Raw genomic sequence first — 18,880 nt, forward strand, 5'->3', positions numbered from 1 at the left:
ATATATATATATATATAGTAAAAGGCATTTAGGAAAAGGTTTAGCACAAAACATAACCTTTTTTAATCACAGGTTTCATAAGTACCAAGTTCACTTACACTGTATTTAAAATTGAAGTTCTGACTCCATAAAGTACACACCTTTTATTTCCCCAGATCTTTGTCAGCATAATGTAAAATAGAGTATAGGATCTCCAGCAGCACTTACACCCTGTGGTTGTTAGTGCTGCTAAAACATTAGCTCAGCATGCCCAGTATTCTGAATTAGCATTCCAGTACGATTAACTGGTCTTAACACTTGTTCTTTTTTTGCCTGCTGATCTGCTCAGAAATCATGGCTATTAAACAGAAAAACCGTAGAGAGCAGATCTGCAGTACATGCCAGAATTTCATTAGAGCTGTAACTGGATCCATTTTATGGCGTGACTCATGGATTTCACCAATTTGGCCGTGTTACCATCGGCCATAATTGGCAGTTGTGTCTGCAATTGCATTGGGCGGAGTGATTTCTCAGTGACTGATTACTCTGGCAGGAAGAAACTTTCATGTGGGAATAGTGATTTCTAACCCCATTCAGAAGCTGAAGGATGTTCAGCTTCCATGAATTCAGATTCACAGCGTGTTCCCCTAAATCTCCATAAAACCCTTTAGTCCTCTCAGTATAGTGTGCGTACAATAACAAAAGCACACTAAAGTATAGATATGTGGTGCCCATCAACACTGGATTATTGTGATTGATTGAAGAAATAAAACACTGATCATTTATTTTACACTTTTTCCTTCCTGAGAAAAATGGTCGTTGCCAGATCGTTTCCTGGCCCTGGCACTCTGCTCAAACGTCAAATGGAGCGTGGAGAACGGCCTGGCCATTGCTAATGACTGATTTACTTTCTTTCCAACTGCATCCCCATTTCAACAGTGCTCAACAACAAACAACCCATTAGGGAGGCTCAAAATATTTAGAAATTGGTCAAATAAATCAATAATGGAATCTCCTCAGGACATCCATCACATTTTTTCTGCAAGCATTTCTGTAATGAAGAAATTGACAGTCATGTCCTGTCAGCAATGTGAGTTTAAGCTGTCAGAGAACTAAATCATTTCTGTCAGATTGTGTCATCAGACATCTGCTTATCACTGGCATAATAAATGAAGAATATAAATGTGAATGTGGAACACACGGTACAAGATATGCATGTGTATACTATTCATTTATCTCACAGTCAACAAAGGCTGTGATAAGCAGAGGGAGGAGTTAGGTTACTTCCTATCACTATTAAATTATACCTGTTGGACAGAGGATCTTATTTTGAAAGTACAGAAGTGTTTAGATTATATTCATCAGTCAAATTAACAGCTGTGTTTTGTAGAACAAGGCTACAAGCCACGCTAGCAGCCCTGTGAAGCTTTAGGTATATTCAGCAGGGGGTTCGTACATTTTTAACAGGGGTGATGGCCAGATTGGCGCACCCTATTGATGAGACGACATGTTTTTTTTAAGTAACCTGCTTTATATGTTGTAGTTTAGAGAATATGACATATGCAAGATGAACCTGAAACAGAGGGGCGGGACTGACAGATACAACAAATAGTCTGCTACTTCAGCACCATGGACAGCACCATGGAAATAGTAACACACAGTACAGTTAGGTTTAGGTTGCTGATATTTCAGAGCCATGGTAGGGGGCAATAGATTCTAACTAGCACAAACCTCAGTCAGATAAAAGATCAATGACTCAAGCAGACTACACTAACATATTCAAGTAAACAACCCCTCAGACCCTGTACTCTCTCTGCCACTAGGCCAGGCAGGGATATTCAATTCAAATTCAAATTTGTCCAGAGTTAGAGAAAATTTCCTCATGCAAAGGTCCAGAAAACATCATAATGTATAACTGTTTTTGAATTGGTCATCATGGTGGCGCTAGAAGAAAAGTCAGTGGATCACCAAAGTCAGGTGGCTTCGTCCTCTGGGACTGAGAATGCCTGTAAAAAGTTTCATTCATCCATCCAATGGCTGTTGAGTAATTGCCAATACAATTCCTAAAGCCATGTGCCACTAGCATATAAAATGTAAGCACAATCAGTTTTTTTCCTGTTTAGTAAAGGTTTGGATTTTCAGCAGTAGGTTTATAGCTGACATAAAAAATGGCATCCTTTTAAATTAAACATCACAACCTACGAGATTTTAAACCAGTGCTACTATTTATTAACACTAAATTCTGCCAGCATGAAGTAAAGAAGTCTTACATAGGGCAGCTATAATAATACAAACCCAACAAGACGGACCTCTTTCAGCTTTAAATCATTTAGCAGTGAGCTGGAAAAGGAAGAGGATTAGACAGCATGTAAGCACTTGTATCTAATTCAGTTTTGATCTGAGACGTAATTGACAGACTGCGATGTTAGAGATACATTAGCACAAATCACCCGAAAACAAAATACTGTACAAAATAAATATATATGGAATAATGAGGACTGAGAGCTTTACAATCATCCATAAACCTCAGTGCTAATCACAGGCATATTTACTAAACCTTTTGCTCATTGTTTCTGTGCCTGAAGCCATTCAATGTTATTAATCAAACTAGCTGATCTCAGGCAAATCCCACCACTGAACTGCGCCTTTTGACCTTTTCTTCACTCACAGTATGTGCACGGATGCTGGTCCTAATCAGTGATTATGTAATTAGGAGCTGCTTTTCCGAATCAGACTATAATTACATGCAGACCATTGTGAGTGTAAACTGAACAGAGGACACAGAATTCATGTATGTAAATCTCGCCTTCTGTGTCCAAGGTTTGAAGATGCAAATAAATATTTTGACCATAGTAGGAGCATATTGCTGTACCAAGCACAAGTTGTACATGTGTAGTTGTGCATGTAACACATAAAGAGTTGCCCTTGAATATAAGTTATAGGCAGTGACAAGCATCTTGTTGTAAGATGTAAACCAGTCACTGCAATTTGTGTTATTATAGTCTTAAACAATTAAGATTGCACATTTGCCAAAAGCGGATGTAACTCATTGCTGATATTTGGTACATCAACTAAGTACTGCAAAAGACCAGCATTTCTAGACATATTGAAGATGTGAGTCAGAAACCCTGGTTAACAAAATCCTTTATATTCTCCTTTTAAATGATAATAAATTGATAGGTTTAAAGAATTTGCTTTAAGCCGTCTACATTCATGCATGGAATCCAAAACATTCATGCGCAACATCAACCACAAACCTCTTCTCATTTCTCAGTTTGTACATCCTCGATTCCTTTCCCTGCATCTCAGTCCCTCCCACCTGAGTTGCGAACAGAGGAAGCAAGGCAAAGACGGAGAGAAGTGGAGGCAAGAGACATTTAACAAAATAAGACATCCTTGCTTCTGAGCCGTCAGTTTAAAGCGGCATTAATTTAATATGACGTGTGGCACAGCTGCATCATCTGTCCATTGTCATGCCTCTTTTACATGTTATGGGTGCCCGAAAAGACTTCCGCTAAGGATACACCTGTGCATCCTCGCTCATAGCTACTCAGGCAAGCCTCCTCTCTCTTCACTCCTCTTTCTTCAAGATGCATTTTAGGAATTGAGACATCCTTCAAGATGGCGTGCATAGATTGATTTCCGGGTCACAGGCAGGAGGATGGAGGAGACAAGGTAGCACAAAATAGAGAAATGAAAAGAGCTTTCTGTTTTTTCTCTACCCAAAGCCACAGCTGGTGCACGAGTTATCCCAGCATGAACGAGAAAATAAGACAAAGAAACAGCCTGGATTCTTTGCAAGGTCATCACAGGGTTAACACTAACATGTGCTGATCACAGCCATGGACAAATTATTTAAAGTCTCCAAGCAACCTAAACTACATGTCTTTGAATGGTGTAAAAAATCAAAAGGAAACCCAAAGAGAAAACACTAAATTCAAACAAGAGGAACAATGGCATAGATTCAAACTCACAACCTTCTAATAACCACCATGCTTCCTGTCTAAATGATTCTAGACAGACCAAGAAATGGAGAAAGACAGTTTTAAATATCGACCTCAGCAGCTTAGTTCAGTTAGTAAATAAACAGTCATGTCACAAACAAGCAATCAATATGAACTTTGAATAATGTAGAGAAGTGGAGCTCTATGGGCAGGTTGATTAAAACACCACAAGACAGATGACTTGGTAAAAGTAAGAGGAGGAATGAAAAGCTTACACTGTGTTGCATTGTCCTCCACACAACCCTCTGGGAGCAGCAGAGAAATGAAGAAGAAAGATATTTAATTGGACATCGGAGAAATAGAGAGACTGAGAGAGAGAATAGAGAGAAAAGAATGTCTATTAGTTAGTGAAGCAAAAAGTTAAATGATAAATGGTGGTGCTGTAATATTCCATCCACCAGTCTCATCTCACTATGAGATTTAGTACCTCAAACCATTTTATTCACAATGAATTTCCCACTGTGAAATCAGTTTAAAATCTGCTGCCATCAAATCTGATCAATGCAAAGTTCGTGACCTGCGTACAAACAGCAGTGAATTGGTTGAATAAAAGTCATTATTTCATTCAGTGCAATCAACTCAGCTTGGCTTTAGTGTCCAGGACAGATATATTTCTGTACTGTATCTAAACTGCTTCATACAAGGAAATGCAGATACAGAGTAAGACACAGATATGTGATCAAGTGAGCAAAAGTCTTACCCTGAGAAATACAACTCACTTTTCTTAGAAGATATTTTTTTTTATAAGAAGTTGGCCCAAGAGCATGTGCATATGAATTATTAAAGATAGTGAAACGTGAAACCTGTAGATTTTCTCTGAATGTGTGTTTGCCTTTTAGTAATGTTTTCCCTTTCTCGCCCTCTTTGATGTGTATGTTATGAAGCAAAGAGAAGGGTTTAGTTAGATTTTATCCAGAATAACATTTTAAGGATCTGGCCATGTTTCACACAACCACTGAGTATAGACTATTTATGAAGACAGACACAATACGCTCTGCATTCTTTAATCTGCCTCTCTGTTCTTGAATATTTTCCATTTTAATCCTGTTAAACAACTTAAACAGCAGAAGATTATCAACTGTGCCTTTTATTTAAAATAACAATAATGTATTTAATACACTGATTAACCTACTGGACAGAGGATTACAGAAGCATTTGTTAGATGGAATGGTCGAAGGACAAATTATTGACATAAAAATGTGGTTTAATAATATCTAATCGATGGCCTGACATGTTGTGGTTGTTATACCACTAAAATGTCATTCAGTAGAATAACATATGCGATAAAAAGAAACATCTATAGTATTTTTCTAATTTTGAATATATTTTTTTCAAGACACTATGGTGTTTTATTATTAGAATGTAACTCATTATCTCTGCTTATACCACAGAAGTTTGTTTTTAATTAACAGTCCACCGTTTTCACGTGTATGACAAAAAAACAGCTTGATGTGGAGAAAAGAACAAGTTTATGGAATAACAAATTTCTTTTACAATTACATTATAATGTCATATTTAAATGTGATATACAGTATATTAGTCCTAAATGAGGACCTAGAGATATCACAACAGCATACATTTTCAAGCAAAAAAGGAAAGGATGCAGAGTTGTAAACTACACAGATCAGAGTTGTAGCGCCTGATTTAACATCTTGTCAAGTTGAGGGCCTCTGTGTTGCTGTGGTATATACTGGAACTTGACACAGACAGCCTCCCACACATTGTGTTTCAGTGGCATGAGGTGGTGCAATGGGTCTTTTTATAGGCTCAATTAATGTCTTAGGATTTGTCATCATCCTGAAGTTTAGTGGGTGGATGTTGAATCGGTTTTATCCTCTCCAGCACTGATTCTCAAAGCAGTACAAATTCTGGGATGAGGCATTTTTTGTGATTAGGGACATTTCATAATCTGCTCATACACACTGTGAGGAATATCGTAAACAATATGTCCAAGTAGGTTATGTGGAAAAATAAACATGACGTGATCTATGCAACCTCTGGGACTGAAACTGAAATATTTTAACTCTGAGTACAGCGTGGTGTGAGACAGAAAGAACCTGGGGTCGGTATGGATTACATGAACATGGATTACAATGATTTTTCTTGGAATCTTTAAAGGGGCTCTTTTTATTCCTGGCCTTTGGACTTGAGCCCTGGTAAGCGGAGTGAGTGAGTGTCTACAGAGTGAGAAAGGAAGTGCTCAACATCATAGCTGGTAGAATATAGACTAGAAAAAAAAACATCAGCAATTGGCTGCTTCAGCCTTAATTAGGCTTCAAAGTAAAAGCCAAATAAGACATTTATTTTAGGAATGTATTGAATTTCTCATAAATGATTTGACCTAAGATTAGTTTGTACTCTACAGAAGAACCTTTAGGGCATTTCTAAATGTCTACGGTATCTTATATCCCAGTTTTAATTCTGATAATGTTTTCACATTTATTTCACTACTGAAGTTTGATTCAAGTTACTTTTTTATTTTTTATTTTACCCTTCACTCATGTATTTGTACATTTCCCAATCAGAGTTTACAATATTGCTTTTATTATGTTGTTGCTGCACGTACCAGTCTATCCAGGCTTGTTCCTGCTGCTGTGGTTGGCCTCTCTTCAGGGGTGTAGGGTCTGAAACGAGTGCTGAACACATCTGAGATGCCGCGTGCAGACCTGCCTATTCCTGATGGCTTTGGTTGGCCACACCCTTGAAAAACCTAAAATCAACAAAGGGAGATAGAATTACCACAAAGAGGGGGGTAAGCACAAGGGAAAGCTGAAAGATGATACAGACAAACTAGTGTCTAAAACATTTTTAATACTTACAGTATATTGAGGAAATTGCCTGGTTTTACAACATCCAGATAATATTCAGTCATTATTATGAGATGAGCTTCTCATCGCAGTGCTGAACAGTTAGAAACCAGGTTATCAGCAGTCCGAAACTGCATGAAATCTGCACTGAGCGGGGGCTACATGTAAGCCTATTCCCTTTGCAGAATACACATCCATTTTGATCCCACAAAAGTTGTAGTTTGCCTACACCACTGACATTTCCCTTGAAAAGCCTGTATCAATTTGCTCACAGCACAATTTCTGGTCTGTGATTTGAGATAGAAAACCATATAGAGCCAGCCTGGTACCAATGCTTTCTATCAGTGCCCAGGTCTCCTTTTACAAGAAGTGTCATATTAGTGGCAAAAAAATGAATTAACCCATGATATTTTGTTATGCGCATGCAGCTGAAAGCCATTGTTATGTCAAAAGGCTTTTTGCAAAGACTGCAACTAATTCATCACAAAAATAAAATATAACTTAGCTTTAAATTAGTTATAAAACTGATTTGTTAAACTTCAAAGGGTAACTTCAGTATTTTTCACCATCATTTCCCCATGTTTTTGTGTCAAAGTGACTAATGGGGACAACAAGTTTTTTTCTTTGTCCAGTATTGAGAATCCTGCAGCCTCAAAACTGGCTATAACCTAATCCTTGCAGGCAATTGCGGACTGTCAAAATACTTCCAAAAAGTGTTTGGTTTTGCCACTGACTAGCTCAGATTGTTATTATAAGTTATATGTTATCTGACAACACTACCCTACAGAGAAAAAATAAATGTTTCCTGTACCTTGGGAGAGGTGAGGTGCCTTGCAGGGAGACCACAGTGGAAATGTTAGCGTAGTAAGGCAAGGAAGAGTTTGTTTTGTTGGAGTAAAAAAGCATAACTTAGTATTATGTAAAAGATTTTTGAATTTGATAGTCCCCTGCATTTATTTGAGCCACAGTATAACAAATTGAAGAGCGGACAAGGAGAGAGAGAGGGGGGCAACAGGCAGAGGAGGGTAAACCAGCTGCTACAGGCTGTGAAGGTTGAGAGATTGGTGGTGTTCCTGTGGGTGCTGTGACCCTATCCCCACAGAGGAGATTTCACAGACAGATAAAGCAAAAAGTACCAAAAACATTTCATTTTTCTGTCCTTTCCATAATGTTGTCAGACAATTATAATAACAATATGTGCTAAAAATAAGCACTTTTAATGGACGTATTTTGACAATGCGCAACTACCCATAAGGATTACGTCATAGCCCATTTTGCGGTTGCAGGCTGCATCGCTCTCACTCAATACTGGACCAAATTCAAAACTTGTCCCCATTACCTTATTTGACACAAAAAAAAGGTTGAAAAATACAGAGGTTACCCTTTAATGTGGAATATAGACCTATATCATTCTAAAATGTAACTAGAGGAAAATGTAGAATTTCTCTATTTTATGAAATATTTAGTATGAGTCTGCTACCAAAAAATAACTGTATATCAAAGAACACTGTGCTCTTGGAAAAATACTGAATTGTACAACTCAGAAGTTATTAAACTTCCCTGAAACACATACTAAAGTTCTGTTGTTTCAAGTGAAACAAAAATAGAAGTGCAGATGTATTATTACTTGAACCTAACATTAATCAATGTGTAGTTCATAGAAGTTCATTGTCAGAATAGATTGTTTTCAGATGGCTTTGTCTCTACAGGGCCCAAACAACACACTTCCAAACATCACAGCTCATTAGCATTCCTCTCTGGCCTGTCTGCTGGCCCCTGGCTCAGTATGTGATGGAGCACTCTAATGTGCTTCATGGCTGTCAAGACAAGAGGCTGTCTTCTCTCTAATATTTATCAATTCTTCACCATGATTACAATTCCACTATCCTGTACATCATCCAAGCAAACCGATTTTCAACAGGTGTATGGCAGCAGGAATGAAGGTACAACTCAATGTGGCCTGACATATTCCACAAAGCTTGGTGATTGGGGAAGGATTACATATGGTTAAAATGTGAATGTGGGGAAAGATTGTAATCTCAGAGCAATCTGTCCGCCAAGCACAGCCTTGCAGGGATGGAGTGTCAAGTGCACAGACAATGGCTAAAGTTGTAAATTGCAACCCTCTTGATATGGAAAAGAATTACATCTAATTCACACTGACCTTTGTGACTCTGGCATGGCGACAGGCCAGAATACATCAAAGGATCAGAATAAAAAATGTTACTGATAAACCTGCCTTTTGACAAGAAAGACATTGAAAAACGGTCCTGTGTGTGATAATATCCTGAATGTGCTGCTTCCAATTTTAAACAATTGAAAAGACTGATTAGCAACTGGAACACTAAAGAGGCTAAAGAGGAAATTAGTTCAGTCTTTTATATGCAACAAAATGGTTTGCCAATTTCATTTTGGAGGAAACCTGAAGACCTGAGTTCCTGTCTTGCATCCCAGGTGTAGTTAGGCCTAGACCCCTAAGCACTTTAAGGTTTAGATTAAGGTTATGGATAAATGGCTTTAAGACAGTGTTACCATGAGTGGATACAGTGAATGTTTTATGAAAGCTTACTCTGATGTATGGTATACTTTTCTTTCAAAACCTTTGCTTTTGTAAATCAGTAGTATATAAATGTGCGTTTTAAGAAGTGAGGACTGTGTACTGCTGCTTGTCTTGTTGCTGTGTTCTACTGTTTACAATATAACAATTACAACAGTATTTTCATCCACATCATGAGAATTCAAATAGAAATGTGGATATGGAGATGTTGCAACAATTAGAAATAATTAAGTTGTATAACCCACTTATTGTGCTTATTGTTTACTGTATTACATTATCTGTCTTTCTCCCCCTTCTTTTTCTTTTCACTTTGCCATTATAATTTTCCTTTCTTGCTCTGGTTTTTACTTGTCTATTGTGTGATTGGGTATGCTTATGTTCTCAGGTCTCTCTTGGAAAACATTTCATTTCCACATTTTTTCACTAATAAAATACAAACAAAAAAAACAATGAAGTATAAATAAATACATTAATTTATTACACAATGTTACAGTACCTTAGCTGAAACTTGCATGCTGTTGTCCTGCATGGTCATGATGGCCTCAGAGATCTTGATGTCAACTGGCTCTATAACTGCTTCAATGTTGAAGGGTCCCTCCAGTCTGGCTGCCACCAGTAACATAGCATCTGTCATAGCACAGAGGACACATGTCAGCTCAGAGATATATTAAACACTCACATAAACACAGAAATTTGACTGCTTCAGTTTACACACACACGTCAATATGTTCACATCATCTTTGAGGATTAACAATACTCAATGCAAAACCCTCAGGGTGCTGTGCTCCATCATGTTTCTATGACACAGGTCCAACTAAGAGTACAAAGAACAGTCCCTTCTCCAAATGTGTTGACAGCCAATAATTACAAACACAAAAGGAACCTGCCAACACCTTCATCGAGACACACAAACACAGGCATACACAGTGTCAGAAAGAGATAGGGAGATAGAGGATGTAAGAGGATGTGCAACATCAAGTAGAAATTAAATTTGAATGTGCCGAGCTTACAAATAGCTTATACATAAAACAAATCATTGATTTGCATACATGCTAATCACTCCAGCTACATAGAGAATGACAAGACTTCTGATTTATTCATCTATTTGCATTGGTATTTCTGGATTGCAAAAGTACATTCATAAATTTGTGAATTCATGTCTATGTATCACCCTAGTAATTACTTTTAATTACATTTCAGACACTTAGTACTTCAACTTAATTCTGTCTGTCAAACATGAATTCTATAAGACAAAAAAAATATGTTTACATTTACACTTTAAGAACCATTTAAGTTACTTTATCATTGTACATCACTTAAAACATCTGATGACAAGTTATGATATAAACACATACAGGGTTGTATTTGTCGTTTCCTTGTTTATTTGCCAAAACCCAAACTTCTAGCATCTAATCACGTCCTTATTTTCCATACTAAATAAATGGGTAGAATTCTCAAGAGTAAAAACACAAACAAACAAACACAGGGGCCGTGACCTTATCACTCTGGATGAGTCTTGACATGAATCAATACCTTAAACAGATTACCCACCAAACTGCCTTCATTTTCATTAAAACAATGTGTTATTTATATGTTCATACAGAGCAATGGTAGTATTGATCGTGTTAGACTGGGAGATGTCAGCGGTAAAAATAATGTGTTTGATATTTTTTATTAGAGTCTATCTTGTCAAATAAGTAATTAAAAGTCGACCCAGTCTTGTTTAAGGGGTTACGCTGGTTAAGTAGTAAGGGCAGAGAACAGTAATATCAAGGGGACTATCTTTGTGCATTGACATTAGCAGGGATGTAGACCAATCATGAAAAGCCTACTTACCCCTATGGGAGCTACTCCCTGCAAAAGGGCAGCAGAAACACAGTTGTTCATCTACTGACTCTTTAGCAGTAGTAGAACAGCAAATCATTAGATCATAACTTATCATAACTGCTGTGGAACTGTGATGAGGAGTAATAATTCTCTCTTGTGCAACTCTATAGGCTTTAAGGAACAAAGCCTGATGACTACACACTGTGCCTAATCATTGTTGATGTTTAATTTTTTTCAGCCCAGTCGCCACTGAGTACTTCAACAAAATCAGGGCAGGAAGTCCTGACAAAACAGGTCATTTGTCAGTGCCTTCCAGCATGATTTATGAATGGTTTTCAACACCGTAGTTCACGTATGATTACGTTTAAGCGACTGAAACTACTTAGTTATGGTTAAAAGATTGCTATTGTGGTTAAACGAAACCTGTTAGTAGGAGATGGAACAAGAACCCTTATCTTCAGTGTCAAAGCTGCACACTTTGAACTGCAGTGACTGTTGTACAGAACAGGAACCATTTTAACACTGTGTATTGAAGCCTGGTGTGAAAACTTTAATTTATTCAGTAAGAAAAGCTTAGGAGCCTTGTAAAATTGACAAATAAGATCATTGGGGTAAGTCAGGTATAGCTCTCACAATTACAGTGTAACAGGCCGGCACTGAGAAAAGCCAATACCATTCAAGACTGTCCTGAGCAGCCCTGGCAGAATGAGTTTGAGCTCCTGCCCTCAGGCCAGCATTTCAGAGTGTCTGTCATGAGACCTCAGGAACATAAAGTCTCCCTCCTCTCTGTGGCTATTGACAGGGCAGGATATTAAGCTCATGTGCTTGACTGAGGGGAGTGATTTAGAGGACAGGTGGGTACAGAGGACAGAGCACTAGCCTGTTTAAAGAGGGGTGAATTAAAAGCATAAAGATTAATACTCAAACCTGGTATTGCCAATTAACATTGAATTAAGCTGGAATAATATCCGGGGGCCCTGTCTCGGTTTAGCAGAATTGTGCAACTACTGACTGTAGCCCAACCTCATCAAAAAGAAGACAGTGAATATAAATATATATATATATATGTAGCATTTAAGTGTACTAAAAGTAAACAAAAATACCTTCGCTAACAAAACTGAACAAAGGTTTTTGTTTTTTGTCTGATGACATAATATAAAAAGGAAGTTAACAACAGATTTGGGGAAAATCTGGTGGACAGACTCTTGGCCTATGATTCCTTGATGGGATTTTGGTTTTGGATTAGACCAGATCTAATGATTGTAGCACTTTGTGGTATTTACGTGTCATTTTATATTCCAATTGTGTGCTGATTTACTATACATGTACAATATGTTTCACCTTAGTGAAAATTGCTTTGTTTTCCTTTTGAATTGACTAACTATAATTTCCTTTTGGGTTCAACTGTTTCTGTTTATCTCACAGTCTTTCCCTGATTTGATGTTGTAAGGAATTGGGGTTTTTTAATCATACCTTTTCCATCTGCACACTCTGATAGGCTTAATTGGAAAATCCAAGGTTAACGGAGCCAAATTATAAGCAGCATTTAAGACAAGAAAGCAGTAATTTGGGACTGCCATAGTGAGATGGAGTGAAAGCAGATAATTCAGGGACAGCTGATTAACTCAATTCATGAACCAGCTGTCAAACTACGATCAAGCAACAGTAACTCTAACTAAACCTGTTTTGCAAGAAACTGTTGATCTGTTTTGAAACATGCTTCAAGAATAGAAATGAGACTTTTCAAATTTTCCACCAACACACAATTTGCTTACTCCCAGGTCATATATAGTATCTCAGACAGATATTGACCTAAGTTGGAAGAATGATGGACCTTAGCATTGGGGTTATAAATTGCAGCTGTTGGTTGTATTAGGGTGCTACTGCATAATAAGGGATAATATTTCACATCTCATGGCTACAAATGCAACATCAATCTCATTTTAATGGAAGAAAATATGTATCTTGTTACTGATTAGCCAAAGACTTCTCGTGTATCATCTGTGGGGTAAAATGTATCCTTGTTTATTATATCATTTAATTCAGTTTATTTAAATTTTCCCACAGGTATATAAAACACATTTAATGCAGCACTTTTCTGCAAACCTTTCCAAACAACAACCAACATGTTTCATCTCGAAGTAGGACTTTGTATGTGGGAAAAACTTAAAATAGGCAACAGTGCCCAGGTTCATCATAATGAAGGAACGTATTAGCCAGTGCAACAACAACAATGGACGTCTATGGCACAGACAATACTTGGTTTAGTATTTTTGTATAATTTATTGACAATAAGAAAATAGTAAAATATACAGTAATCAGTATAAGTGATATAACTTATTTGTCGCTGCCTAATCATTGTTGATGTTTCATTTTTACTACTACTAGTACTAATTCTTGTTAAGTATTTTCTTAATATAGCACCTTTTACAAAGTGCTTTGTCAGACAAAGCAAGAACAGTCCCATAACTAAACATGTCAAAATGTCTGATAAAAAAAACAAAAACATTATATGAACTATGTTTTCTTCTTCCAAATAAACATGTTTATGTGTCAGGTTGTTGGTGTCTGTTCTAAGCCAGTGTTGTGCTTTTATAGTTTACTGAGAGAATGGAGCCACAGATAGACTCCCCTCTTCTGTCTGTTAGTGGCTGTACCTTTGAAGAGCACTCCTGTTTGTTTACTTTGGAGTCTCAAATTGGGCGTGATGCTTGGTTAGATTTCCATCAGGAGCTGGCTGGGGGTCACTGCACGGAACCAACCCGAGTCCTGTGAAGTCTTCAGCTGCCTATGCTTAGCAGAGTACGACTCTAATGCTACCACAGACAAAGCCTCAGTGGGATTCAGTGAGGGAAAATTATTTATTAAAAGTATAGGGAAAATTGGCAGCAGCTCTGTTACTTTTTCCATAAAGGACTCAAACACCTAAATGATATCCTCAGCTGAGTTCTGACAACCAATTTTTCATATAGCTTAATGAATATTTGATGGATTGTGAGTATGAGTCAGCCATATGAATTGCTATGAGGAAGGGTTACCTCTACATGCTTAAATAACTTCTGAAATTATGTCACATACAGGAACACTTTTTAAAAATGATGGGCTGTTGATGAAGAGTATCTTAATGATTAATCTGTTCTGATCATAAATCATTAGGAGGGCAAAGAAAAACACATTATTACAGTGTAGTAGTACAGACACCGGCTATACTGTTTCAATATTGCATGAGGTTTAGCTTGTAAATCATCATCTTTACCAGGGGTTCCCAAACTTTTCCATGCCAAGGAATTGAAATGGGGTCAACTTACTTCCTTTTCACAGTTACAGACAATAAAAGCGGTGGTTTATAACTGTTTTCAGACTGCACTCAGGGGAAACTTGTGTTTCTGTCTGTCTACTGAGCACCAGATTTGGATAATCAACAAACATTTAAAACTGTTTTTAGAAGTATGTAATTTACTTTTTTTGTTTTTGTTGGCACATAACAATGAAATAATTAATTTGCCTCGTATATTAACAAATAAACAATCAATTTGTACCACCATCCATCCATCTATCTATCCATTGACTGACACAGTGAGTTGTATTGGCATGGTTTGTTTGCTGCTGGGTGCATGGTACCAACTTTTCTTTGCTTCAGGCTTTATGCTTGGTTATTTTCTGATGGAAAATCCTCTCCTTTTTGCTCACCCTGGGGATTTGGAGTGGGAAAACTCCAACAAACTACCTGCCGAGTCCCTTGGGGGATACATCAGTCTTTCTTTGACAACTCAACCGCATGTTGAGAAAAAACTAAAGGATATTATCAAGGGCATTTTTAACCAATTTCATGACTGCTTTATTAATGTTTACAGGTATTTCTGCCAAGTGTTCCTGATCTCAGCAGTACAGAAGATCAAATTGGCTGCTTTTACTTTTGGTCACTGCATAGTCAATACAGTTTTGACGTAGTGAGTGTTCAATAAATACACCCACTACAAGATCAATTTCTGTCACACACTACTAGATCCATCTTGAGCAGGTACCTATAAAGTCAGTTATAATACATGTGCTCTCTGGTTTCTTGCCCACTGCAGATAAACAACAGAATTTAAAATATTCACAACAATAACATTGACAAAAGGGAGTCTGTGTCCTCTTTAACTTCATCTATAATTTTACTCACATGTACTGATCCAGGCACTCCTTTAACATATAAGTTCACAAACAAAGTCTTTAAAGGATAGGAAAACTCTCTGAGATTTACCTAGGTTAATCTAATGGCCATAAAATCTTTGTGAGTGTGAATTCATAATGATTTCACTCTCAGATTTCAGTGGTGGAAAATCTTTTGTTTCACACCACATATGTCAGACAGGCCCCATTGAAATGAAATATAAAATAAATCTTACGGGTCTCTGCATGACTGCTCTGAAGTAAATGGTAGGACCAGAGTGTCAAGTCTTGTGCAAATTCAGAGTACAGAAATGGTCCAGTCATGTTTAGACAGTGTGTTCATCTTATGAGACCTTGTCTTTACAAGACAAACTGCTAGCAGACTGCAATCAGCTAACTAGTTAACACTTTTTTTATGTAATATGCCCGTAATATATTTTACTTTATGTTTTCTTTGTATTATTGATGGCATAAAAAATTATAAAGATCAAGTTTATAGGAGACACTTTTGTTATTTAATCTTCATCCATAATTTACGTTAGAAATTAATGTTTTCTATATCCAAACCACTGTTCTGGGCAACATATTGATGGCCAGAGTACAGTAGTATATTCTGAAACAACAAAAAAATCCAGCAACTGCTTCTTATATGGTGAGTAGCTCCAGTGTCAGGGAGACATCACTACTGTGTGTCACTGAGCATGCTTAGGGACACGGTTTCTTGTTCACATGCTTTGCTAGTTTGACAAGCAGAGAGGAAGACTACACTGGTTTTGTTCAGTGGGGGAATGTGTCAACTTAATAAAACAGTGCTCTTTGATGTGTTGTCTGTTGCTGCTGTTTTCCTTTTTTCTGTCTATCACAGAATATGATCGTTACTCAGCTCTTGGACATTATACCAGTTGAAAATACAGCATGAACACTGAAACTGGGGGAAAAAATGCTGATTATAGAGTGAAAAAAGTCATGAAACAACATCAAACTGTAAATAGTTTATTAATTGTTTATTGTAATATTTATTTTGTTATTTTTTGTTTTTATTTTTATTTTAACTTGCGAATGTTGGTTCCCCTTCACTTTTCAAAAAGTGGATTGGAAAGACAATATTGACTGGTGACTTTTAATATAACAATATATTATGTGTTAGCCTTACAATGACCTGGCAACTCCCAGTTTCTCCTTAATATATGTTGTCAAAGGCTAACTACCTTGCCCTAACAACATTAAATACCTCTAGAAAGCATAAAATGAACAATGCCAATAATAATTTAAAGCCATGCAATGGAACAAACAATACCTACATTATTGAAACTATAGGATTAAACACCTTAATTAGTTAACTGTACTTGTATTAAGGTTGAATTCAGGGTAAGCATACTATAAGTCAATTAACAGAGCTTGGTCCATCAATGTTTCGAATTAGTCTCTGCACTAAAAAATATTATTGAGTCATATATAAACATATACACATATATTGATTTGTATGATGAATTGTTGAGGAAGAATTTAACAATCTCAAAGCCTGAGTGAAGAAGCTGTCTTTCAGTCTGGTGGTATACGACAGTGGAAACTTCTGTACCTCTTCCCAAATGTTCACCAATATCACTGATGCTAAGCAGCTGAGTGCCAATGCACAATTAATAATTAAGACAAAAAATGAAGACGCTTGTATTAAGGTGTTTCGTAAATTCATCAAAGTGAAAAAACAATAAAATATACACACTAAATTTTATGTAAAATATATTAGAAGGCTTTAGTCCTATGTAAAATTGTAAAATGTTGCTATGATACCTTAAGGAGACTGGAACATATAACCTGGTGTGGCATGGCGTGCTTTGCTATAAGCGACACTATTTTTTTTTTTTATAGCACTATAGGAGTTTTGTGAATGATCATATGGGTCACTTTTATTTCTTCAGCATTTTATGGATTCCTAACATGTTTTACAAGATTATACAAAATAGTTTAAGTCTTAAATGCTTCAATTTCCAGTCAAGATATATATTAAGTTTAACCATTTTTAAACAAGCAATGGAAGAACTGCAGATTATTTTGAAGCAGTCAACGCCCTAAAACTGCCCTACAGAAACTCACGGGGTTAAAGCCATCGGATCACTGAACTATCTGACCTTTCATTTAGGAGCTCAGTCTCAGTGGATGAAAACACACAGACATGTAATAAGAGATGACAAACACATTATGTCCTTGCCAATGTGTTCTACAGAGCAGTGACGCATTTGTTTAAGCACCACAGTGCAAAACGGCTTGCAGCTGTTTCACATGACTTATCAATTAAACAAGCAGAAAAGGAATTAAGCAAGGAAATTCTAAATCAGCTTGTTCTATTAGCTGTAGTTCCATCAGGTTTGATACAACCCCCCTAAGACACAACCTCAATTCTTCACCTTTGTTAAAGAAACTTTTTAAAACACATCCAAAGTAAAGTTTATGTTAATGTTGAAGAAGCTGCCTGATTGTGTAACAAGTATGAAACAAACCTCATCCTTTCACTCAAACCACTCCTTTCTGAACACTGCCAAAACTATCATGCTAAACGATGTCAGAGTCAGTTTCCTAACTTTTTTTCCTCCCAGTTCGCAGCTGCAAGAAATGAATCAATTGCTAAAGACTCCCTAACTCACCAACATATCTCTCTGTCTTTGGGGAGTCTCCACAGGCATTCTCTCATGCACTTTCAGCTGGATTGTAGCTCAATAACAGCACAAGAAAACATTTCTTGATAGGGTTTTTTTCTGTTTTAATGGGTTTCGGCTATATCTAGATTACTTTAACTCATGTGAAGTCGCAAATACCATGACTGCTGTTCCTGGCATTTGAACTCTTTTCTCTAGTGCTACAGCTGTTAAGTGCATGAAGTTGGAAAATTTAATATCACAAGTAATGAAATTAAGGTTAACCAGTGGCTGCCCAGAAGGTAGATAACAATAATCACGGGTTAGGGTTAATACCAGTCAGGTTAAAGGAATCTAAAATTTCAGCAAGAAAGCAAATAAGTACCCTTCCCAGAATGTCAAACTATTCCTTTAGGTAAACGCAATTTGAATAGGTAATTAAAATATATACGTGTAAAACAATACACTCTACAGTGCTTATATGTTTTCCAGAAACACAAAAACTGAGGATAAATAAATAAAAAATAACATTTAGTGTGCATGTGTGAGGAGGCAGTAAAATGTATTAAATAAAACATGGCTGGCCATCAGCTGTGCTAACTCACAAAAATGATACGTTGCTTGTATAGAAAGTGTTGCTGCGTAAGCATTCCTGCCACATATACAGAAAAGCATCATCGGGCAGATTCTGCACAGCCAGTAGCAATTAGAAAGAAAATATACTGGTTCTTGATTATGCTGAGGATATGGAGATCACTTCCACTAGGCTAAGTGAGTCATCCAGCTTTCAACTCTCTGACAGGCAGAAATCCACTAGCTAGCTTGTTTGTTCCTGTCATGTCTGTTACTGAGACCATCATGCCTGATAGTCAGTTTAAATGCCTGTGTGTCTGTGTATGTGTTTGTGTTTGTGTGTGT

At 37.0% G+C, this 18,880-nt stretch overlaps 1 protein-coding gene across 1 annotated transcript in view; it reads right to left on the bottom strand.

The window, feature by feature from the left end:
• Positions 1-18,880, bottom strand: part of gpc6a (glypican 6a) — a 127,817-nt gene that overhangs the window by 24,164 nt on the left and 84,773 nt on the right. The window contains exons 5-6 of the mRNA XM_035652098.1: positions 9,844-9,974; positions 6,550-6,693 (exon numbers count right to left, since the gene is read on the bottom strand). Coding sequence (XP_035507991.1) covers positions 6,550-6,693; positions 9,844-9,974 — 275 coding nt within the window. The remainder of the gene's footprint in view (positions 1-6,549; positions 6,694-9,843; positions 9,975-18,880) is intronic.

The sequence above is a fragment of the Morone saxatilis genome, unplaced genomic scaffold (genome assembly GCF_004916995.1).
Source record: "Morone saxatilis isolate NCDOM2014 unplaced genomic scaffold, NCSU_SB_2.0 Contig11, whole genome shotgun sequence".
NCBI lineage: Eukaryota > Metazoa > Chordata > Actinopteri > Moronidae > Morone > Morone saxatilis.